The sequence below is a fragment of the Rhagoletis pomonella genome, unplaced genomic scaffold (assembly GCF_013731165.1).
Source record: "Rhagoletis pomonella isolate Grant_MI unplaced genomic scaffold, Rhpom_1.0 Rhpom_scaffold_00008, whole genome shotgun sequence".
NCBI classification, from domain to species: Eukaryota; Metazoa; Arthropoda; class Insecta; order Diptera; family Tephritidae; genus Rhagoletis; species Rhagoletis pomonella.
This window is the reverse complement of record NW_023458562.1, coordinates 40,217,953-40,244,022: the sequence shown is the minus strand read 5'-3', so window position 1 is coordinate 40,244,022 and position 26,070 is coordinate 40,217,953. Positions and strand designations below refer to the sequence as shown.

At 35.2% G+C, this 26,070-nt stretch overlaps 1 protein-coding gene across 1 annotated transcript; it reads left to right on the top strand.

The window, feature by feature from the left end:
- Window positions 1-1,074: 1,074 nt before the first annotated feature.
- On the top strand, window positions 1,075-25,508 carry LOC118745296 (arabinogalactan protein 1). The gene is made up of 3 exons (XM_036478822.1): window positions 1,075-1,078; window positions 1,127-1,143; window positions 24,548-25,508. The coding sequence occupies exons 1-3, from the start codon at window positions 1,075-1,077 to the stop codon at window positions 24,926-24,928; spliced, it is 402 nt and encodes a 133-aa protein (XP_036334715.1). The 3' UTR covers window positions 24,929-25,508.
- Window positions 25,509-26,070: the final 562 nt, after the last annotated feature.

The window sequence follows — 26,070 nt, the reverse complement described above, 5'->3', positions numbered from 1 at the left end:
TATTCCAAAATAAGGTTTTTGTTGAATTTTTTGTTGTGGTTGTTTTTGTGCCCAAAAACAGCACTCACTACATGCCACCCATTCTACTGTTTTCATGTTTCTTTTAATGTGTTGCAATCTGCTTAAAATCTACTTGATTTGCGAATAAACCGAAGCCGGTTGTTGGGTGCCTCATTACTAGGTACTCCCGAATGATCTGGCACCCAGATAAAGACAAGTTCGTTATCCAACATAATGTAGTAGAGACTTGCATTTCCGAAATAGTTTGGAAATAGTTACAGGGCTGGCCAATGCCTTGAGTGCTGCTTGGTTGTCACTACAGACACGTAAACTCCTGCATCTCCACCTTTTTTCACCACGTAGTCCAAGGCATTGAGGAGTGCAAAGAACTGACTCAGTGTCAGCTTGGGGGCCGTCACTAAACAAACACCTTTGAGAAACTCCTTATCAAAGCCAACTGTGCCGAATTATCTCTGTCACCAGCAATCTTCGCCTCGTCTCACTTAGTACACTCAACGAAATAATTATAAGACCAAAATTAAAGCTTCGTTAACAACACAGTTTTCATAGAAGTAGCATCAATATCAGGCTACAATGTCAATTGGTCAATCTACGTTTTATAGCGGTACTATATGTCATAATTGTGGTGTAATTTATTCAGCGCAAAAAGAGCATTGGTACTTTAGTGCGAAATATCTATATGATCTCTCAATCGTGTATATGACCATTAGCAGCGCGCAAGTGTCAAAAATACGTTTTATATTTGCCTTATGTTAATGTTTGTAATGCGCGACATTTTTGCTAAAGAGTAGTGAAGTATTATTTAAAAGATGAAGAGGCCTTTGTGATTCCTGTTTATATAAGAAAGTGGTATTGTGTACGAAAATGCTAGGTAAATTACTCTCTTTGCCCTTTTATCTTACCGCTGTCGTGTGTTATTTCTATTTCTCCTTGACGCGCCTCGAAAAATCTCTCTCGAGCGATAGAGGTTTACTTCAAAAAATTCACTTACAGTAAAATCTTTTATATTCTAACTTTAGAACGGTACTATGCACAATGTCGTAAAAATAAAATATGGGTAAGTACTATCGATATCTGTAAAAAATTAAAATTCATGCTTTTGTAGGCTATGTCGAAACTGCGGTAAGGTGTCAATATACATACTATACATATTTTTGCGCATATGAAAGCATATAATTCGCCTATGTGTCACCAAATCCTACAATAATACGCTTAAGTAAAAACGGCTACTTTTGAAAAAGAAATAATTGACAACATGTGTAGGTATGTATGTACATATGTATGTATGTATATTAAGATTCAAGGGACGAAAAATGAATGGCAAAGCATGAAGCTGAAAAAAAACAAAGACTCGTGAAACAATGCTGTGAGCTGATAATTTTTTTGGAAGCGTTTCTCTTTGAAGTGTGACGGGCATGAATAATGTGACCAACCGTACTTATTTCGGAAGTACAGTACTTCTTTTTTAGCTCTTGTAATACGTACTTCGAAGTATAGTCAAATGAACTTCTTTGCAATATTTTGTACTTCAGGTTTTGTAGTTCTCCGATATTCTGGAGGATCGTCAAACGGCTTGGGCGATAAATTCGTTGAAACCATTAAACTCGTCGGGGACCGATGGCATCATACTTGCGACCGGGTGAGGACGGGGTGCATCCCCAAGGCTTGGATGGTAGTCAGTGTTACGTTCATCCCGAAGGCCGGAAAATGCTGTCATGTTTCTCATAAGGATTTTATGCCTATTAGTCTGTCTTCGTTTTTGCTAAAACCGCTCGATAGATGGCTATACCTGGCTAGGATAGAGCTCAACATGCTTATTTCCAGGTTGTAAGGTCGGTGGATACCAACCTGCACACATTGATAAAGTGGTCAGAGGAAACCTTCACGCAGTAGGGGCCTTCCTCGATATCGAGGGGGCTTTCAAAAACGTCACTTCAGAGGCAATAGTCAAGTCTATTCATAATCTTGGGGTTGAAGCCAATCTAATAAGGCTTATCTACAGCTTACTTTGTGCAGAACTGTCACAGCGGAAAGGGGGAGCGCCTGCACTCAGCACAGAGGCAATAGGGGCAATCGGCAAGGTGGTGTTCTCCCTCCCATGCTCTGCATTGCGGTTGTAAACGAACTTCTAGAGGAACTGGAAAAAGTGGGATGTCGGGTGATGATTTCTATACACCCCTTTTTTTCCTCAAAGCTACCTGATGCAGGTAACTGATCTTGTTTACCAGGAATTACAAGATACCCGTTGTGACCATTCCCTTGAGTGGGTTATTCGTCTGCGGCTCACAGACAGAGTCAAGAACTTAGGCACAAACTTAGAGCATCGGTAAAAAAGGCGTCGGCTGTCTTGTACTGCTGTAGGGGAGCAATCGGTAAAAAGCAATCGCCCAAAGTAATTTATTAGCTCTATGGAACCAGATATAAGCTTATCTTCTTTCACCGTGCCTTTGTCTGGTGGAACCGGCTAGAGAAAGCATCACTTGTAAATTAAGAATTACTGTAACAGTAGGAACTACACCTACACTGACGGTTAACGTCATGTTGAACACGGCGCCTGAGGATATTGCAGACAGAATTGTAGCAGCACGTACTTCTATTAGGCTAAGGAGGGGGGGGGGGGCTTTGACCTCGCCCTGAACACATAGATTAAAGCGCCTCCGAAATGCCCCCCAGAAGCTCCTTCTCTACCTATATTCCCTCAAGAGAGGACTGGGTAGGGCGGGGTTACTAAGACTTCCGGACTTCTGCAGTGTCTTTCAGGTGCAAATAGTTTCCATCAACGAACCGGTAGACTCACTGCTAAAGGGTGTGATGATGCAATAGAAATCGGTAAAGGAATGTCTGACTAACACGCATACTTCATACTCGCGCTAATGAAATTGCATACTTTACTAAATACCTAATAAAATGTACAAAGGAAAGCGATGCTCCTTTTATGACATAATAGAGGAAAATAAAATGCACTTTAAAAAACTTTTTGCAGCGCAAGTAACGAGGGACCCATTTTTACCCCTAAAAGGTGCCGAATAACCACGTTACCTCTCAAGTGATAGTGATGGGGGTTCTAACAGGCCATTGTGCGGTTGACATTCACTCGGTGAGGCTAGGAATTTTAACTGATCCTTTTTGTATCAGCTGTCAAAAGGAAGAAGAAGTCAAATCATCTCCACACTTTCTTTTAGACTGTCCAACCTTTGCGAGGCTAAGATGGAAGCATTTTGGCTCGCTGTTCTGAACTAACACTGAACTTTCAGGGATCGAAATTATCCGCCTGTACTACTTTGAGCTATGAAATAGTTGGCCACATTAGGCATGAATAAAGCAAACGAAAATGATACATAAGAACTGACAACCATAAAAAAATAGCATAAATTAAAAGATAGTTAACAAGTAACTAATAATCATTAACGAAGAAAAGGTTAAAATAAACATACAATTACATACATAACTATTTGTACGTACAAATAATGGTTCCAATTTTTGAACTCAACTAATTAGGAAACACATAAATAACTACATTAAGCCAGTGTGCATGAATGTTGCGAGGGGGTTTATTTATGAAAAATGACTACACAGATTATTTATAATGAAAGAAATATATATATGTATTCAAACAATTTGGTAAAGTATATTTGTTTCTCCAGTTAAAGGGCAAACAGCTGGCTCTCAATAAAAACTAAAAATGTGTATAAAATTACGCACAAGAAATTGAAAAGAAAAATCCTTTATAAAAAATTTCTTAAATCAGTAGATATGCATCTCTTAAGGAAAAAATTGCTGGTGTATTTATTTCTGCAAGAGAGTTTACAGCAACCGCAAAGATCTCTTCCTGGCAACAAAAATAATGAAACAAAATTCTCGTGCTTTTTTCTTGAGAACTTTGTACATACGGGCCTTAAGAGAAGGATATTGAAACAAAATTAATATTGATATTTTCCTTAAAATCGGTCCAAATATGAAAAAACGAAAAATCAGGGTGGGTAGAGTTTTTTCCATTCTAAAAGTGAAGACCCCACCTGCCGGAGGCTTATAGTTATTAAGTAATTTGTTCTTATAGTTGCAAAATTCACCATACAAATTTCTTCGATTACAAGCAAGGGTTGTAAATGAACACAGATGCTGGTGCTGCCAGATGTCAGAATAATAAAAAAAGGCGTGGGTTTTTTTATTAAGAATTTTCACTTTATATAAAATATATGATAAAAGCGCCTCAGGCGAAAATTTGTAATAAAAATTCGCAGGATTTTTTCACTCTATCATAAAATATTGGGGAAATGTTGAATTATTTCTACAACGATTTTTTGGTGGGGGCCGAAGATGGAAAGAAAGAGGATGGACCGCACGTTATGAAAAGTCACCCATCTAGATTGTTAAGCATCCCTTCATTTTAATTTATTAATCCCAACGGGTTTTTACCCTCCGTTCCAGCCCAACTGGCACGAGGGGCGCAGTCCGCATAACGTACGGAACTTTGTTTTGTTATTTTGTGTTTTGGTGCCGAGTAGTCGAAACAGGAGTTGGTTAAGTGTCGATATCTAAAACCTTTCAGCTACAGAATCGAATTTGTCAGCTGATTGGATAAGCTAAAGACAGTATTTCAATTATTAAGAGTGGAAATGATAGTTTTCTTTATGGTAGAAATCGAGTCCGATATGTCAAACGTGCTGGAATGAGAGTTAAAATCTTGACATAAACAACGGAATGATTCGTTTAGCTCAAAATTAGTTTTGGTTAGTCGAAAGTGTCTTGATACTCGAGAGGGAACATTAAAATTTACCTCAGCCAGGAGTGCCGGGCTATTAATCAAGCCTGTCATTAATTTTACAATAAATACAATAACTAGCATTTCTCTACGACTTGCGAGTGTAGGCAAATTTATGAGCTTAAGACGACTTGTGCAAGGGGGGGGGGGGGGAGATTGTAGTCTGAATCCCAGTTAAAATCAAGCAATGCAAAGAGCAAGAATGGTTTTTGAATTGATTCAATCCTATCTGAATAACTTGGTAGCGGGGATTCCAAATAATAGATCCGTATTCTAGTATAGGTCTGACTAAAGTGGTAAAAAGAGCTTTTGAACTCTTTTGACCATCGCTTCACAAATGCAAAAACGCATTTGGCTTTATTGACTGTAACATTAATATGAAGGTTGAAATTGAGTTTTAAATCCATTGTGATAGCAAGATCGACGAAACTGGATACCTGCTTCAGATTAATATATAATTTTGACTAAACAGCTGGTTGAACCCTTCGAGAGAAAATAAACATAACTCTTTCCAGCCTGTACACGTATACATTTAAATTCGGTATATTCAATGACAGGAACACTAACTTCCTTTGATGGTATCGATGAATGCACCACAAAAAGAACACCACGGCAGATTTTGCCCTCCCGGTTGCTCCTGTATATTTGATGTGTTTAATTTTCGAACATCTGGTAGCACCTTTTTGTTCACCATTACAGCCATTTTGATTTGCTTGATTATTTACTTTGTATTTTTCGGTATATACAAGGGTCACATTTAAGTTATAGGCTAAACTTCAGGTTTTATCTAACTCAGTTTTATTCAAAAATACAAAGCTTAGGTAAAATTAAGTCTAGGTGAAAACACAGTAGCTTTATGGCTTATTTTAGACGTGAAATTCTCTGAAACCTGGCTCATTACTTGGCCCTGCTATGGACCATATCCAATAACCCGCTATCGCAGACGGCGGTGAATGGAGGTACAAGGTCCATTCAATAACTTCTCCAGTAAGTACTTACAGCGAGAGCGTGAAAGAAAAAAGGGGAGTGAAATTGAGAACCGGAGAAAATTATCAGAAAAAGTTATTGAACGGAAATCTAGTAAAAACTTGCAACTTTCGCCATTTTGACACTTTCTGACGGTTAAGTTTTGCCGCTCAATTTTCTTTTTAATTGTGAATAGTTCAAATTGCCATAAAAATAAAAAAAGGAACAGTCCAGCGCCTTCGTTTTGGTCTGCAGGCTGTATTGGAGATACAGCCGCTAAATTTAAACGTAAAATACGTGGTATGATTAAGAGCATATCCAAGTCAAAAACGAAAGCACACACAAAGAAAAAAATATCGATAACAAAAGCGATAATAATATCGATAGCAAAATCGATAAAAAAATCTATGAAAATATCTATATAAAACCCAATAATAATATCGATATCAAAATCGATAGCAAAATCGGTAGCAAAATCGATAAAAATATCGATAACAAAATCGATAAAAATATCGACAACAAAATTGATAAAAATATCGTTAACAAAAGCGATAACAATATCGATAGCAAAATCGATAAAAATATAGATAATTATATCGATAAGTTCCGAAAATATCGATATCAAAATCGATAACAAAAGCGATAATAATACCGATAGCAAAATCCTTAACATAATCAATAAAAACATCGATAACAAAACCGATAAAAATAATCGATTAAAATATCGACAACAAAATCGATTAAAATATCGATGATGAAATCGATAACAAAACTTATAAAAATACCAAAAAAATAACAAAATCGATAAATAATCGATAATAAAATCGATAACAAAGTCCATAACAAAATCGATATTAAAATAAAATAAACCAAAATAAAATAAAAATGTCGATAACAAAATCGATAAAAAACATCGATAACAAAATCGATAAAAATATCGATCATTATATCGATAAGTTCCGAATATATTGATAGCAAATAAAAATTCCCATAACAAAATCAATAAAAATATCGATCAGAAAACCGACAAAATATCGATTATTTTATCGATAAGTCCCGAGAATACCGAAAATCTCTAAAATCCCGAAATGGTAGTTGAGGCTCTGTGCCTCTATCTATATCCTTTTCTCTTAAACTACCTTTATTTTAATCTGTCTCCCTCTATCTTCATCTATACTTTTGTCGGTATCCTCATCCTCATCATTTTCTTTACATTTATTTTTGTTTTTACTTTTATGTTTATCAGTTTCTTCATCTACATATTCCCCTTCACCTTTGCACTTATGTAGATAAAATGTTTAAATTTACCTTGGTCTTCATTTTTGCTTTATCTTTACGCAACTTTGTTTTTGTTTATATTTTTACCTTTGTCTTTATCCTTTTCTTTATCTATGTACGAACTCACCTTTACTTTTATTTTTAGATTGGTCTTTATCACTTCAAAAAAATTTCGCGTATTATGCATACATGTGTTCATACTTACAGTATCGGTCATATCTATAGCACGCCATTTCCAAGTGATATTGTGTGCCCCTTATGTTTATTTATTTATTTTTAAGAATTTTCAATTAAAATTTAGTTCATTCTCAGACAAACCCCATATGTACCCAAGTTCAACAATTTGTAGAAAACTACAAAAAAGTGTAACAAATTTTCACCTAAATTTGAAACTTTTTTCCCGGAAGTGTTAGAATTTTTTTGAGTACACAGTTTTTTAGCCCCTGCAATTTTAGTCTGATAATGTGAAAATTTCAAGTGGCTACGAGTTACCGTTAATTTTTTAGAATTTTTTTTGTCGCATTGGCTTCCATATCTGCGTTCGTATGGAAAAGTAGCTTATGTCGAAAGGCTGGCTTTAGTATAAATCGGCATTCGCAGCATACGATTGCGAATTACTCACTGGCACTGAGCCGTTGAACAACTTTTGGCAAATAAACGTGCAAGAAATAATTCCGATACTAGCAAGTCAATATTCTTATTAAGTCTCTTCAAAAAAGTCCTTGTCGTTTAAAGAATAAAGGGCATGCCGCATTATACTAAAGTCAGCCTTTCGACATAAGCTACTTTTCCATACGAACACAGATATAATGAATAAACTCAATTTATTTGTATATGGGAGAAAACCGCAACACCTTTGGCGAAAAAAATTCTAAAAAATCAACGGTAACTTTTAGCCACTTGAAACTTGCACATTATTAGACTAAAATTGATTGGGCTATAAAACTGTGTATTCAGAAAAATTCAAACACTTCCGAGAAAAAAGCTTGAAATTTAGGTTAAAATTTGTTGCACTTTTTTGTAGTTTTCTACAAATTTTTAAACTTGGGTTTATATGGGTTTTGTTAGAGAAAGAACTGTATTTTAATTGAAAATTCTTAAAAATCAATAAATAAACATAAGTGGCACACAATATCACTTTGAAATGGCGTGCTATAGATATGACCGATACTGTATGTATGTACATATATAATATGTATAGACATACATAGATTACCAAAATATAGAAACAGATCCACTTTAACTGCAATCAACATATCGCACACCGTCTTCAAAAGAGTCACAACTCAAAATTTGGCATTTTTGAGATTATGCGCTAAAAATGTACACGGGGTTTTATTTACCTTTCAGCAAAAGCTCGAGCAAATTTGTGCTATAATTTGTTAAAAAAAACCTAAAGTAAAGTCACCCTTGCCCATATGATTAGCATGCGCTATTTTAAGTTGTGACTCTTTTGAAGACGGTGTGCGATATGTACTTATGTATGTATTTACATATGTACATACGCGCGATTGGGTTATAAATATTGCGCCATCTGTTTATCATAAGCCGAAATATGTACTTACGCACACATACATAATTTTTGTCTCCTTCCCTCACTTCCAACGCATGCATGTGTTTGCAAAACGATGACGAAGTGATTTTGTATGGGAAATCATTTATGCCCATATATTTGAATCAAATAAACATACTTAGAAGATATCAACCAATACTTCCCATATACCCAACGAAAAGAAAACTCTTGAATTTTTTACTAAAGAAAACAAAAACAAAATCATTCGAGCGGTTTTCGAGCATTTTGGTAATAAATAAAATTACCAAATTTTTTGTAACAATTTTGTGCCTTAAAATGCTCAATATTTATTGAGTTTATATAAAATCTGTACACGATAATATTTCCACTGCTCCAAAGAATCTATATCCCGAAAATGAAAGTTATATTTGCAAATCATAAGCTGCTGGAGCACTTTAAAGGCTCAAAATTTACCCCAAAATAAGCCAATGTTTACCGTTATTTTTACGACAGAAACCGAATTGGTTACTTACAAAAATGAATCTTCCGATAGTTTTGGAGTTTTATCTTTGAAACGCCATACTCTTCTTTGAAATCGCTGCATTAGTTCTCGTGCAATAAGTGTTTATGTGAAGCTCTAAAAATTACAACTACAACATTTCCATATCGTAAGGTAAGACGTATGTATTCTACGTCAAAATGCATATTAGATTTAAATTGTACATTCATATTTTAATTTCGCTAACTATGTTTCATCAAATCATCCTCTTAAATAGTTTGTTTATATTTGAATTTGAAACATAACCTTACTTTTAGACTCCTGCAAATTCCTGATAGTAAAATTTTTACTTGCAAGAATTTGCAGCTCTCTCGGGTTGTTACGATCTCGAATTCGCTCTCTATCTTGCAAAGTTCTAGTAACAATTCGTAACAATTTTTAGATATTGAATGGACCTATTATTTAAGTAAGATAGACAGGCGTCACACATTTGTGTCGGCGGTCCCACGTGAAAACCCAGCTGACACATACATATATGTGACGCTTGGTAACGAACGTGTTAAATAAATAGACACCACTTCTTAACTATTCCACTGATGTCTATAATAAGTATGTATAGAATTTAACTACATAAGTAGTATACCAGTTTAGAAAAAGAAGCTAAATAGGTTGGTCTAGCGGTAAACGAGGGTAAGACAAAATACCTTCTGGCAACATATAAAGAGTCCACGCGTTTCGGGGCACACGTCACTGTTGGCAGCTATAATTTTGAAGTAGTGAAGGACTTTATCTACCTAGGATCCAGCATAAATATTTAACACCAACAACGACAGCCTGGAAATCAAGCGAAGAGTAACTCTTGCCAACACGTGCTACTTTTGGCTCGCTAGGCAATTCAAAAGCAGGGCCCTCTCTCGACGAACAAAAATCACGCTCTACAAATTTCTCATCATCCTGCCCGTCATTTGATATGACGCTGAAACTTGGACGGGGGCTTTCAAGAGAACATGGGTGGACAACGAAATCAAGGGCGCCCACGAACGCAATGAAAGGGGACCTATCTGCAATTGGGATAACCAACTGGCCCAAATTCGCACAGGAGAGAAGCAATTAGAGAAGCTTTTTGGTCTCGGTAATAGTTCTCTAACATGATTTTCGATTCGGGAACTAGTTACATTTGAATTCTAATGTAAAATCCAAATATTTATTTAACGTTAGAGGCTGTGTTTGTTGGGAATAAACAGACATTGGTAATAACCTGGGTGGGGACCAATATTTTATATGGAGTAGGTAAACAAACGGCTTACACTAATAATAAAAAAAACAGCTTTGTTTGTGGTTCATTTTTTGATTTTCCGTTTTTACTACCATAAAAAAATTTATGAAGGGGGACCAAAATAAGCACTTTGTTGGGAAACGGCCATGTATAAAAACTGATTTATAAAAATTTTAATTGATTTTAATATTTTAAGACAATCTGTATTTTTTGTTTTCAATTTAATTACATATGTACATATCTATAGGTAGACATTCTATATATAGTGCCCCCCTTCGTTTGAAGAAGCGATTCCGATGGCTTAGTTCGATTCCATTTTAATTTCTGTAGTAAGCGTGTTTTTTGCTGGGTTGCGCTACCCTTTAGTATGACCACCATATTTAATACGAGCAGAACAGTAAAAAAATTTACTCGTTGCGGAACTGAAAATTTGCATGAATTATGTCCAAGTTACATCAGCCCGTTATAGTGCATTGCCTAAAGTTACCCCTCTGCTACTAGCATCGTGATCCGCGACGTATGTTTACATTTGTTCTTACTGTTTATAAAAGCGAAAATAATAAGTTGTATCTAAGAGATAAATAAATAAATAGTTAAAAAAGGAAACGTTAAACAAGGCGTGGCAAAGCCTACTAGGTGTAGCTAGGGTTGCCAACCGTACTGTAATATATAGTATTGTACTATTTTTTGTGTCTGCGTACTATGTACTGTTGGAAAAAAATATAGTATGCAAAAATACTATATTTCTTCAATAACAAATATAAATATATTTCAGTCATTTGTAAGAAAGAAATATCTAAAAATGGATGATATTTATACTAAAATATCAATATTAAAATAAATATACTTTAAAACAAAGGGTCCACAGATCAAAAATGGCAATATTTTTAAAAAATACTTAGAAAGATTTACCAAATGTACTTGAAATTATTTCGCTTATGCTCTCTATTCCAGCAACTTCGGCATTCACAGAAAGAGTTTTATCTATTAAGATTTTGAAATGGTGAGATGAAAGAAATAAAGCGAACATCTCACTAATAAAAAATGGACTTTTGATGTATATTAATTTAAATATTGATAGCGATAAAGTGTATGGTACTTTCAAAGAAATATATTTTTTATAGAGGAAATGCATAAGAAAGAAAAAAGATGCACACTTAAAGAGCAGTTTTACTTTTTCTTTAAAAAAATTATATAAATATTTGAAGTGTACTATGTTTTTCCAGATTTCTTTGAAAAAGTACTATACATTTCTTAGAAAATGTGGGCAACCCTAGGTGTATACCAGGACTGAGTACAACCGACTGGAACGAACGTGCGAGCCTAGTGCTCAACCGCCTCCCGTCGAAATGTTTGACGGTGGTACCGGGGCTTCGGTACTTTGACACTAGGAGGTTTAGTTCGGGTTAAAGTCTCACAATGACGAAAAATAACGCTTAATTTATGATTTTTATTATTAAAATCATAACGGTTACGGTCGAACTGGTTGAAACTGGTGAGTCGCTGGTAGCATATCAGTATTTTTCTACATAAAAAATTATCTGCCGTTCACAGCGACTAGTAAACAATTTCGAATTCACTGATGATTATTATATGATGACTATCGATATCATTATCGTCGAAAGCAATCTGCTCAAATGAAGCAAATTACATTTGATTTTGTATCATAAATAGCAGCAATCAGTTTACATAATTATCTTCTTATTCCGGAGTAATTGGATTATTTGCTACATACTTATATATTCTGATGAAAAAAAAGACAATGAAATGTAATTCACACCATATAAATACATTGAAATTATATGAAGAAAAAATTGCGCAAATTCCAGTCTCTGATTTCAATATTCTTCTTAAACTATTTAAAATTGTTTATTACTTTTTGATGTTGGATGATGCTGCAATTAAGATTACGTCAGCGGTAATTTCGTTAAATGAGTAAGATAATTGGCATCAATGAGCCTCATTCACGGAAGAACAACAGCAATTGAACTGGCAGTTATCATAAAAATGGTTCAGATGAATTGTGAAAAAATATTCATCAAACAACTCTGTGTATTTGACTCGCAGATTATTTCTCAAAGTCAAACTGGATTCGTAGAATTAGTTTCCCCTTTTTGATGCGAGTGGGGGCATAGGAATGTTGAATGAAGTGTTGCTCTCAATGAGCGTTGACCTTGATGCTGCTGGTGGGATGCTTTTAGTGGCGTCTCTTACTCGTTAACCAACAATTGAAGTATGCCACTTCAATTTCCATTTTAAGAACAAATGAAGTGAGCTTTTCTGACTTGAACACATAAATAAGTATTTTATCACAAATACCAAAATATTATAGAGACGCTGATAAACATATGTATGTGTAAATGTGTTTAAAATTACGTTTAGCTTTTTGCAGCTCCGGCAGACATCAACTCATGGGAAAGAAACCCTTTCTTATAAGATTTTATTATATTCACCCGTGTGTAATCAAATCTTGGAATAAATTTTTAACCAATTTCACGATGGTCTAGAGGCTTGAAATTTAAAACTTAGCTCAGAACTTGATGACAATGCAATAATAAAGATGAATTAATTCGCTAGGTAGCGCAGGTATCTAGATATCTCAAAACCCCTTATTTATGGCCCGATATGGTTCATTTAAATTTTATTTAATTACTTACATAAAAAGGAATCACTTCACAAAATTTTTTTCCTGATAGATGGAAAAAAATAACTCCACCAAAAAATTAGCCGTCAGGTCTTGCAGGGTCTGTTTTTTAATAATCCCTAAAAAAGCTCGTCTTAAAAAAAAACAATTTTTAATTTCTTGTAATTTTTGTAACCAATAAAAAAAAAGTTCTTTCTTCAAAAGCTGAAAAAATTCGTATACTACTAATACTTAGTTCTGATATTTTGTTTGTTAAAATAAATACTTGTTGAGAAACTCGGCGAAGACGTGCAAGTGTGCCTGCATTTTATTGGTTGGTTTTTTAGATTTTAGCCTACAGTAGAATATAATTCTTAATACATATGAACGCACATATGTGCACATATTTAAATATAGTTATGTAAATATTTTCATATATTACTCTTTGCTTAGTTAGTTATACTAAACTGATTTTGATGCCAGCGCTTTTATCCGATTTTAATAATACTCTACTTAATGTATACAACTGATTTCAAGCTAATCTACATATGAAAGATGTATGCACATAAATATATATGAAGCATATTGGTCGCTGTGGCGTAGTGGTAAGCAGTGCGCGCTTTCACTCATCAGCACCTGGGTTCAAGCCTTGGTCAAAGCAACATCGCAAAAAAAATAGAAAAAGGTTTTTTTTTAACAGCGGTCATCCCTCGGCAGGCAATGACAAACCTCCGAGTGTATTTCTAGCATGAAAAAGAGCTTCTCATAAAAATACAATCGCCGTTCGGAGTCGGCACAAAACTGTAGGTCCCTCCGCGTTGTGTGACAACATCAATGCGCACGCCACAAGTCGGAGAAGAGGCTCGACCAAACACTAACATATGTGTAAGCGCCAATCTATTATTATTATTATGTGCATGCGGATCAAGGACCACCATTTATAAATTAAGAGAATGATTATAAAATAAAATGCCGGCTTGTACGGAAAAAGTTGCTAGTAACTATGACGTTTTCTTTTAAATATGTATATACAATGTTTACTTTTTTTTAAGAAATTTCCTCACAATAATTATATAATTACTAGCAGACCCGGCGAACTTCGTCGCGCCCAAAATAAATTTTCTGCATTGAAACATTTTGGTCCAACATTTTCACCAACAGTTCACGCAGCCCCTTGCGGTACGAAATATACTTTACATCCGATTCTCATACCTACCATATATTCACAAAAAATCGGTCGAGCCGTTTAGAAGGAGTTCGACCACTAACAACGTGACAAGAAAAAATTTCGATGAAAAAGAATTTGTTCTCTCGGGTTCACAACTATCCTATATTTTAAGTTGAAACCAAAAATACATACCCACAAAATTTCATTGAAATCGGTTAAGCGGTTTCGGGCATTAGCGTAAACGAACACAGTGACACGCGATTTTTATATATTAAGATAATTTTTAAAATCTTTAATTTAAAATCTAATAATTATGTCTTATAATTTGATGTTTCTTCGGCCACTGGCCACATTTACGTACGATTGATATGGTGTTCGTAATTGAAGCCGTATATGTTTTGCATAGGTTCAACATCTATACATATAATAAAATTGTAACAGGCCGATGTCTGTACATTATAGATATTAACGAAAAACTAATATGGGGGTATTTATTAGATCAATAGAAGCCAAATCAACAATTTTTAGAATTTTGGTCTGTCTGTCTGTCTGTATGGCAACATGTTTGTAAGCGCATCACGCAAAAAGTAATGCATAGAAATAAAGGCAGTTCTCACCGATGTACATATTGCTAGAAGTCTAAAATATAGAATTCATTTTTTCAGTTTATTATCGATCTTTATTCCTAGGAATTTAAATCTATTGACTTCTTCCAGTGCTTTGTTGTTTATATTTAGAGTTAGCGCCGCACTGATCTAAAAATTTCGCCTTGATATAACAACAGATTTAGTTTTATTAACATTCAATTCATGTGTCTTGACTTTGTATTTCACTAAACTAATAACCGGCTACACCGATTTAGTTCATATTTGGAACATATGCCAGCACCTTGGAAAAAACTTTCCGACCAAAAATTTACTCGGTGTGTGGCGCTGGGCTCGGGACATTCCTAAAATTCGTATACAGACTAAACGTAAAAAACCAATATATTTCTAAAACCAAATACGCTGGAGAACTGAAACTTAGCGCTGATGAATATATGTATTGCAAATTAATTGGAAAAGGGGGCGTGGCACCTTCCATACAAACTGAACTTCTCATATAGCTCATGTCTGGAACCGCTCACGCTAACGTCCTGAAATTCGACACAGCTACATATGTTACCAATATCGTACTTATGGCGGGAAATGGTAATTATTTGAAAGGCTAATTTATGTAAACGGGCAAGTATCATTCGATTGGAACCATTTTCTACCAGATTTTCAAATCCCACTGAGTTATTTTAACTTTGTTTTTAATTTTTGGTAAAAGGTAAAATTTGTGAAAATTTTTAAGATTTATTTTTTAATTTTGCACAAAGTTTGGAGCTTTAACTTTTATGAGTTTCGTTATAGACTGTCCTATCTACATACCTATATACATAAAATGATAGCCGTTTTCGTTGTTCGGACTAAACTCAAAAACAACTAAATAAAGTTCCGTCAAATTGTCGGAGGTTAGATATACCTTACATAGGTATATGGTCTTATTATATGCTACTAGAAACCTTGCTAGGTGGTGCTGGAGTAGAGTTATTTGTAAAAGTCGTATTTATTAACCGATTTCGTTCAAATTTTAGATGTGAGCTATTTACCTCTATGACGAAAAATTATTTTGATAAAAATGGACCCGCTGAGTGGCACTGGAGACGAGGTTGAAATTCATAATACGTATTCATTTTATGGTAAGCAATGGTTTTGCAGAAAATGGACCCATTGGATGGCGCTGCAGCCGAAATGTATATAAACCCCGTGGTCTGCTTTGGCCCTATGTTTAAGTTACACGAATTTAGTTTCAGATGGCTAAATGAAGAATGGGGTTAAGTATTTGCATAGAAAGACCGCAAAATTGTGTAAGCGCACCTTCGCCTGACGCCCTCATGCGACAAATACGATCTTGCATCTTCCTAGAAATCAGTTCATAAATATTAACACGAATTGTAAAAGTGGCGAATTAACAAGGAAAGAGCACCGTAGGTATATCAATTGCTTCATTTGAATGATATTCAAGAAATCACACGACTCATTTTGACAATGTACGGGAAAACTTTTCATCCTGTGGGACAGCGAGGATTCTTGGCTATCCCATAACAGAAAACACACATCTGTGCTCTTGAGTTGACTTTTATTGGCTTACGCATCGGACCAATGTTTTAGTTGTAAGATTGTAAAAAAAGATTACGCATGCTTGGCAGAGATGTCACAGGTGAAAATAAGACCATCGGTAAAGTATTCCATATGGCATCAAAGCACTACTATTTTTGGCCTATGTGTGAGGAGGATGCTGCGCTTTATTGGTTTCAAATTAAACTAAAAATGTTGACTTTACATACTTCTTTTGCTTTTAAACGCTCTTTTGCATTAGCAGGTTCGTTACTTAAGTCTTTTGATTTCTTCGGCGAAGGCAAACTACATGTTGGCTCAATACAAATTCATCCATGCATATACTCCGATTTGAAAGGAACTTTAGAAATGTTGCTATGCAATCTAAACTAACAAATCCCATAATCAACTAGTTTTTTTTTAAATGTGCCTAAGGCAAATGAACCATATTTTTTATTGGAAATGTTCATTTCCGTATCTATGTATGGTATGTATAGCAGCTCGTGAATAAATAGGAAATTGTTTCCAATTACATTTACATTACCGAAACAATATGCACCAGCACCAAATTTTCCTCTTTGTGCATATTATTACGCGATTGTAGATTAAGGCAGCAGTTCTAATCAGCCAGGGCTAAAAAATAATGAAGTTATGCAAATAACAGTAGATACTATCAATCAAATCGCGAATTTAGAAACCACAAATCATCTTCAAAATACCATTCACTTCGGATACCGAGAATTCTTGCGAAAAAAGCCGCTCAATAAAAAAGACACAAATGAAGGCTGGCTTCTTTTGAACGTTTTATGTTTTATTTTATTTCAACAAATGACTGATACACATACACAAATATACATACATACCTAAGGGGCATATATGTATAAATATTAAACATCGAAGTACCCCCGCGCGCTGTCGCGTGGCACTATGAAATTTTTTAAGAGCTATATTTAGCAGCCCTGTAGGGAGACACACTAGTACCGAGCAGGTGCGGTTCTAGAGAATTTATATCCATGACTAGTTCGTGTTAATTCTCTTTTGCCTGCTAGCATTGGTCTAATCTAACATTGCGATGTCCTAAGAAGTGTCACGTGTCAATTTCCCCGCTGCATCCCTTTTTCAATAGTTCCAAACCAATTCCAAAGTCGGTGGATGAGATCCAGTTAGGAAAATTCAACTAATTTTCATCAAAATTTCAACTTTTTAATCTGAATCTTTAGGACATTTTTGGGTATGCAGTTTTATATCCCATACAATTTTAGTCCGTCATCGGTTAAAACTTGCACTTCGACCGATTAAAATTGTATGGTCTATAAAATTGCATACCCAAAAATGTTCTGAAGATTCAGATTAAAAAGTTGAAATTTTGATGAACAATTTGTTGAATTTTCCTAATTTTTTTATAAAGGTTGAGACTGTGTTTTATATGTTTTTCGTTAAAGCTTGGACGCATTTTAAAGAAAAATAACAAAAATAAATTTAGCTCGAAAAAACATTGCGAACATTTAAAAAAAATCAACTCGTGGTCTTTTGTTTGAGTGACTTTATATTTGCATACACATTTCTTTAATTTGTAGAAGAAAATGACATGTGATCATCGAATCAGACTACTCGATCACATTAACAAAAAAAAAATCAGAGTTAGTGCAAACATAATCCACTTAAATGGGAAATGTTGTTGTTATTGCTTGTCGTTTGAAATTCGTCTCCGGAAAGTGGCAATGACTTCAATCAATAAAGTTGGCAACAAAATTAAAACACAGGTGTCAGAAGATGAACCCCATCAGATGAAAAAATTATATTAAAAATAAAATAAAAACCTACATATATAAATATATGCAAATACATACATACATATGTATATATGAAAACAACGCTCAGCATCCATGGCATGGATGAATTTGGCAATAACTACTCAAGAAAACGTTTGTTGAGACAAAATTCATTGACAACAAGGAATGAGTTCGGTATATTTGCACATATGTATATATCGCACACCGCCTTCAAAAGAGACATAACTCAAAAAAAATAAATATATATATTTTGGTAAATTTTTTGCATAAATTAGTTTGTAGGATTTTTCTCAAATTAATTGAAATATTTTTTTTCTTCAGGATTACATCTTCACTGGACACGAATAAAGGCGCGAGTTCTAAAGTTGACCGCGAAAAAGACGCATAAAAAATCTTCAGGGAAGAAACATAGTTGGCGGCGAGGAAAGGCCCGTTAAAATATTTGACGGCGAAGGAAGACGCGTAAACCTATTTTCGCGCTCAACTACGTTTGCGGTTATAACAGTATGTAAATTCCCCAAAGAGTTTTTGCGAAATGATGCTGAAGTCACAGTCTTTGGCGAGGTATAAATCTATGTTTACGCGCCTTTCTTCGCCGAAGTTTTTCTGGAGTGTTTTTTTTTTCGTAAAATCTTTTTTACGCGTCCTTTTTCGCCGACAAAACACTAGCGCGCCTTTATTCGAGTCTAGTGACGATATTCTCTGACTAAAAAACTACTGTTATAGCTGTTTCTGCTGTTTCTGCATCAATTGCGTTAAATCTGCACGATCCACAAGCAGTTATATTTCCGGATCTGATTTTTGAGTTGTTCCTCTTTTGAAGACGGTGTGCGATATGTACACATAAATCGGGGCTGGGCCACTTAAATTTGAATCAGCGATACTGACGCTCATCGATGTTTCTAAATCTAAATGATTAGAAAAGCAGAGGGTTTACAAAACTTCTTTCCTAAAATATAGCTTCAATATCTACCATCAGAATACTACTTGTAATATATCTATTAATTAGCAAGTGCATATATGCGGCTACTAAGGGGCTCAGAATACATCAGTTCCGGTGGTGAAATGGTTTGATAAACTGAATATTATTGGTCAGAGCCATCGAATTTGGGAAGCATGTGGATTTCGGAACATTTTCGTATTATAGGAAATTAAATTTCCAACGGTGGTGCCTATTTACCTTGCAGATGTTTTTGGTCAGACGCTTATTGCGCAATTTGGAGTAAGAGTATTATTACATTAGATCTTGAAGCCATGGCCGGTATACCACATTTTTGAAGTTATAGCTATTTACAAATAGTTGCTGCCCACAAGTTGAATGAAATATAAAATACGTATCAAATTGTACAATTTTTGAAAAATCGTAGCAAAGTCCCAACGCTGGCATACAACTTGTGGTGAATCTAGATAACAACAACACGCCTACCGCGAAAAGTAGATTTTCCATCGTTTTTAAATCATTTGAAAAGATTTACAAATTTTCTTGTGGCTGCTGATGCCCACGTAGTGCTTGTCAAAGACAAGCTGGATCAACGTAACTGGCTGTTTGTTATCACTTTGAGTGGCGATAATTATGGTCAAAAAGTATTTAAAAATGCTTGTTAGTTATATTTATGTATGGATTTATAGTATAAATGTATGTAAGTATGGGCATATGTATGTATGCAGCATTTTATTATTTCCATAACTGCTTTGCTTTAAGCTTTTTTTTTTGCCGGCACTGCATTGACCGCCTGCCGCTGTTATGTCTGCTTCTTCAGCAGCCTACTAACTACCACTAATGCTGCTGCTGTTGGTTCAGCTATTAATTGATTTGTTGCTAGTTTTTTTTTGTGAATCAGCTTACTTTTTAATTTTGTTTGTACTCGTAGCTTACGGGTGGTGTGAGATGGTCTTCTGCGTAGGTACTTTTGTTTTTCTGTTTGGTTGTTGGCATTTGCTTCTTTTTCTTGTGTTCTTCATTTTTTTGATGGTCGCATGCCCCTGCCGGCCATCGTTGCCTGGTCCACATAATACATATAAATAACAAAGTAAGTCTGAAGCTCATCATCATTTGTGTTTCGGTCTCCTCGAGTGTGTTAGCTTGTCGCTCTATAAAACCAAATTAATTTGAATATCAGAGCATTAGCCAATTCGGTTTAGCGCTGCAGCAATAACAGAAAGAAATACCAGAAAAATGGTAGGTGTTTGAGGTTTAGATGATTTGGTGTTGAGGTCATTTAATCAGTGAACGGAACGGAAGTGAATTGTGTTATAAATAATTGATTAGATACATACATAAATAGATATGTTAATGCAAATGTTAATGCATATGTTAATGCAAATGTTAATGCATATGTATAATCAAATAATTAAAACTAATGCAAGTGAAATATGTATGCGGAATGCTACTGAGGTGTTGAGTGAGCGAAATACATAGATACTTATGAAATATAAATATTTACATATATCCTTGAAAAAATGAGGACAGCGATAATGAATTTTCAACATGTATTTAATCTAATCAAATCCGAAAAATTTAATCCCCTTACCCAAAAGACAGTGATAACTAAGGATAAACTAGTCGGTTAACTTTTACTAAAACGATTTTTTAAACTTTCGACAGTTGTTTCAATTTGTAGCTTCTTAATCACCGAGCGCTTCTTCATGCATATGAACATTTCTTCTAAATAGAATGTTGAATAAAGACAAAAACTCTTAATTATGTTAATTTCTAATGAGCTAACTACTGGTTCACATTAATTCAACTTTCTAAAAGTGCCGATAAACCAAGAAAAAAGGACAATTTGTACGAGTATTAAAAATATAATTGAACAGGTTTTATTAGCCGTTAGTCTTAAGTGAGCATACATTTTTGCCAATTAGAGAATTTCCGAATGAAAGACAATTGTGATCATGGTTTATCCCAAAATAAATCAATTTATTTCCTTTCTCTGTTTTGTTCTTTTGCCAAGTACGTGTGTTAAATTTAATGTTCCAGCTGCTCATAAATTTTTGTTGTTTTGTCAAGTTCGCGTGCTGGATTTGATGTCTAAATCCCAGCTGCTCAGAAATTGTTGGACAAAGAAGAAAAATAATCCCCAGTGAAACTGGTCTAAAACTAATAAAATTATCTCTTTATTATCAAATGAGCATAGATACGTTATTAAACCATCACTGATCTACCATTCCATCTCTGAATGGCAAAAATTAAAAGCACCACAGCCAGCTGCGGTCGAAAAAAAAATAATGGCCTTAGACTGTTTTGGTATTGTCTCGTGCTCGGCGGGACACTCTGATTATATATGTATACCCTCAAGAAGTTGCCTACTTAACGCCTTACTAACTCACAGTCAGCCGAGCTAGGATGATAGAATGAATAATGGCACAACTTCGTGGAGGGAAGACGGCCCGAAATTTTTCCGTGGAACAGTTAATGTAAAATTTGGCGAGACATTAAGAGCCAAAGCCTGCTCTGCCAATGCCCACCTATTCAAAGGGGTCAAGTGCTCGGTAAATATTTCATAACTGACACTAGTCATTTCTGGTTAAAAGAAATTATAATTCCGTTGATCGAGCGGATAAAATTGTATATTGACAGTCAGATAGGCACTATGGCTCTGCTTTCATATACTAACTATTCAAAACCATTATAGAATGAAAGAAAGTAATAGGCAGGTTAGCCAGAGATAACAAATAATTGTTATTTCGGAAAGAATTTGGCTATTTTACATTTGTATATAGAAGTGTGATTCTTGTTAGCCAAGGACTTTAATCCTATTTTGTTGAAATTATTTTGTCTTTTTTTTCAAAAAACAAGCAGCAATTAACCGTTATTTTTTTACCGATATTTCTTCAATCAAAAGAAACAACAAAGGTGCAAATTCCAGTAGTGTAACCAGTTTTAAAAAGCTTATACAGCTATCCGGATATATTTGCCAAGTATAAAGAGTGCGCGTTTTCAAAGAGTCATAAAGAAAAATTTCAATCGAAAAAATAAAAGTAAAACTTTAATTGTTATTTACACCAGAATACTGAAAGTCAAATTTAGGCTTTTTAACTTTTATTTTTCACCGAAAAAATAAAAGTCGATTTTTAACTTTTATTTTTTTAGCGAAAACATATCGGTAAAAAATAACGATTTTTTACTCTTTTAAAAAAAAAGCATAAAAATTATGGTCCTTGAGGTTCTTTTCCTTCCTAGTTGGCGGTGGAGCCACCTAGGACATTTTGGCCGAGTTCAACAAAGTACAACAGCCGTTTCTCTTCTGTGCCAACTGACGCCAATTGAAAATGCCAGGTGAAGCCAAGTCCTTCTCCAATTGGTCTTTTCAACGGAAAAACTTTCCACCTAAATAAATATATTGTGTCTAAAAACACAAAGGTGTTTACCTTCAAGAGTTGACGAGTTAGCCAAAAAGGGTGTTGTTTTCGATGCCTCACTAGCGATGGATATGACAATTTCTGCAGAGAGAAACAAACGATTACACTAACTTCATATGTACCGCCATGCAAGGTATGGAAACGTGCACAGGATTGCAAGGTTGCAAAGACTAGATCATACAAAAAAAAAATTTACAGATTTCTTGCTAACAATAGGAATGGAAGACTTAGTTAAGGCTTCTGGTATGAATATTAACGAGGGTGTGGTTGCTAGCAATAAATTCATTCAAACTAAGTTATGTGGAAGAACAAACAATTAAAAAGCTTTCAGCAGGAAAAGACTCGCAATACTAGGTGAAGTTGCCAACAGATCCTAAAATCAGCAATCTACGTTTGGCCAAAGTATCTAGTTTAATTCGCTAATGAGACGGCAGTGATCTGTAACATTGTCCAGGTTAGTGTATCTGGTAACCCTACGGACGGTCTTTTGATGCATAGCCTGTACATCCTAACCTAACCCAAGTAGCTTTCATGCAAGCGTGCAACATTACTTCTAAAATCTAACTTCCACGAAAAGGATAACTCACTGTTTACGAGAAGCTTCTTTCTTCTGTGATTTTCCTGGTGTATGTCCGCAAGCGATTTCGGGCTCGAGCGGAGTTGTTGTCAGTTTTCCGCTTCTGTATACATTGGCCACATAAGTGCTGTTCTCTTTTTTTAGTATCGTATGCTTTAACATTATGTTGGATTATACAAACTGTAGCATACATATTCTTCCCTTAATTTGTTATAGTTTTTTCATGGACTTTATGACCATGGGACAAGAGGCCAGGCAGCTCAGGTACTGGTTCCTGCAGCAATACGAATTTATTTGTTGTAACTGATGTGTTTTGATAGAGTCGATTAGAATGAAACCCAGCTCAATGCTATTTACGACACTGTTAGCCACAGTATTTGAAAATAAAAGGCTGGAAAGTCAGCTGTAAGGAATATGTTCCCAACGAATATTTTTGCGGCCTTCACTGAAGAGGATCCACCATTTTCTTCGACAGAGGTAGTAGTTAGAGCCAAAGTAATTTCGGTAGCGATTCTGGTTTCTGAATCTGCATTCATGTCCCTACCATATCCGTTGTATAAAGATATTAAAGGCCCTATATAGCTACAACGGATATCCGACCATCATCAGATACATCTGAACAAGTTTAAATTGATTCCACAGCTAAGGGTCAAAACAAAGTGGAGCGGCGAGCAAAGCTTCAATAACAAACTTGTATGTACGCTTTGCACTTAACTATGCGCTCGCCCATTGAATAATATGCATTTGAAATCGACGCTTTGCTCGATGCTCTTTGCTAATAAAAATTATGTGTCCAGCGGTATTCATAACTTTAATAGCTACATACAAATTTATGTGAAGGTATCTCTCCGCTGTGGTGTAGTGGTAAGCCGTGCGCGTTTTCACTCATCAGCACCTGGGTTCAAACCCTGGCCAAAGCAACAAATATAGAAAAAGGTTTTTTCTTAACAGCGCTCGTCCCTCGGCAGGCAATGGCAAACCTCCGAGTGTATTTCTGCCATGAAAAACAGCTTCTCATAAAAATACAATCGCCGTTCGCAGTCGGCGTAAACCTGTAGGTCCCTCCGCTTTGTGTGACAACATCAAGGCGCACGCCACAAGTCGGGGGGAGAAGCTCGGCCAAACACTAACATATGTGTAAGCGCCAATCTATTATTATTATCTCTCAATAATTTCGTACCCAATTTGACTAGTGTACTTTCAAACAGAAAGACAAAGAAACAGCTCAGTAGACCATTAGAATTATAAAAAACCAAACTAAAATTGACGCCACCAACCAGCTAGTGCATGCACAGCCTAACAAGGAGTTGTCGCTTCTCTGATCAGCTACTCTTTGTCAGCCCCCAAGCGGTGCTTACGACCGCATGACCACATTTCTGGATTCTGGATTCATCATTTTGTAGCGTAAATGAAATGATAAAGAAGATGCGTACATTTCTTAGTTTAGTGGATCAGAAGAATCCCGAGTATTTTTGCAAATTAAACTGCTAAAATTAATCCACATTTATACTGTTATCATGAAAAATAGTTATACATATTCAATCTTATTTTCCTTTTTCTTTTTGCAGAAACTTATCATACTCGCTTTTGCCATAATTGGTTGCGTGGCTGCCATATCTGTACCTGACTCCGCCACACAAGGGCCCAATCCCCAGGATATCGCCACACCAGAACCCGAATATATCGATATCGATGAGCCGCTACCAGTATCTGCTCCCGCACCAGTTCCAGTACAGTCTCGTGCTAGTTTCGTGGCAGCGCCACGACCCGTGGCTCGTCCAATTCCTGCAGCTGCTCCCTCCCACGTTTCTCCTTCGTTTGTGCGCTCACCTAACCAGTCCTACCTGCCACCCGGGGTTCAACAAGTATCTGGTCATACTTTCAACCCACAAAGCGGCTATCAATACAGACAAGTACGCAGGCGTGTTTTCTACCGTCGTCGTTATTAGGCGGGGAGATTAGTCAATCCAGTACTGTTGACCATTGAAGTTGGAAAAAAAAAATTTTATAAATAGAGGGTGCAAATTAGTTACATAGCTGCACATCGGAATAAATAGCATATTTTGCAGTGCAACCGTGCTTGTATAGGGCACTGACTAAAAAGTTGTACATATACATTTAAAATATTACCTTCTTAGTTTTTGTTAGCAACTTTTTTTCATTTACCTGATGAAAATCTATTTAACTCTACTTCTATCATTGGAAGCAGCTGCATACTATACATTTTTCTCAGGACATAAGTAATACATATTTATACATGGTAAAACAAAAAATACACACACAAATACATGATCACACACATACACAAACTCACGCTTATTGAAGACTCAATTACTCAGGTTTTATATTTAATGGAAGGCAAAGCTATAGTTACTAATTGTTATTGAACTGTACAATAAAAAAATAACTATCTACCATCGAGGGGATGTGCATGAACGCTGATATTTCGAAGTTGTCTAAATTTGGTTTTTTTATTTAGCGTGCAACATTCTTCAGAACTAAATAAACTAAGGAAACAGCAACAACGAAAATGAGAACTAAATAAAGTATTTATACTAGTACCTGTGTACAAATAATTAAAAAATATGTTTTATTTTTCAAATGGGTGCAATATTTATAACAAAATCACAGGCCTATGGGCGTTCGTCGATGAATTTATCTGCAAGATATACAGTATTGGTCATATATGTATAGTGATTTTCTTTGCCACTTATGTTTAATTAGTCATTTTTAAGAATTTGCAGTTATTTCCCGAACAAAACCCATATAAACCCAAATTTAAAACTTTGTAAAAGACTACAAAAGATGCAAAAAATCTCCACCCAAATTTCAAACTTTTTTCTCAGAGGTGTTAGAATTTTTTTGAGCACACAGTTTCATAGCCCATTTAATTTTAGTCTGATAATGTGAAAGTTTCAAGTGGCCTAAAATTGTCGTTGATTTTTTAGAATTTTTTTGTCGCATTGCCTCCATATAACGAGTTAACATAAAAAAAGAAAAAGATTCTAAAACACTGAACGGCAATTTTTAGCAACTTGAAACTTTCACATTATCAGACTAAAATTGAATGGGCTATAAAAAATTCAAACAC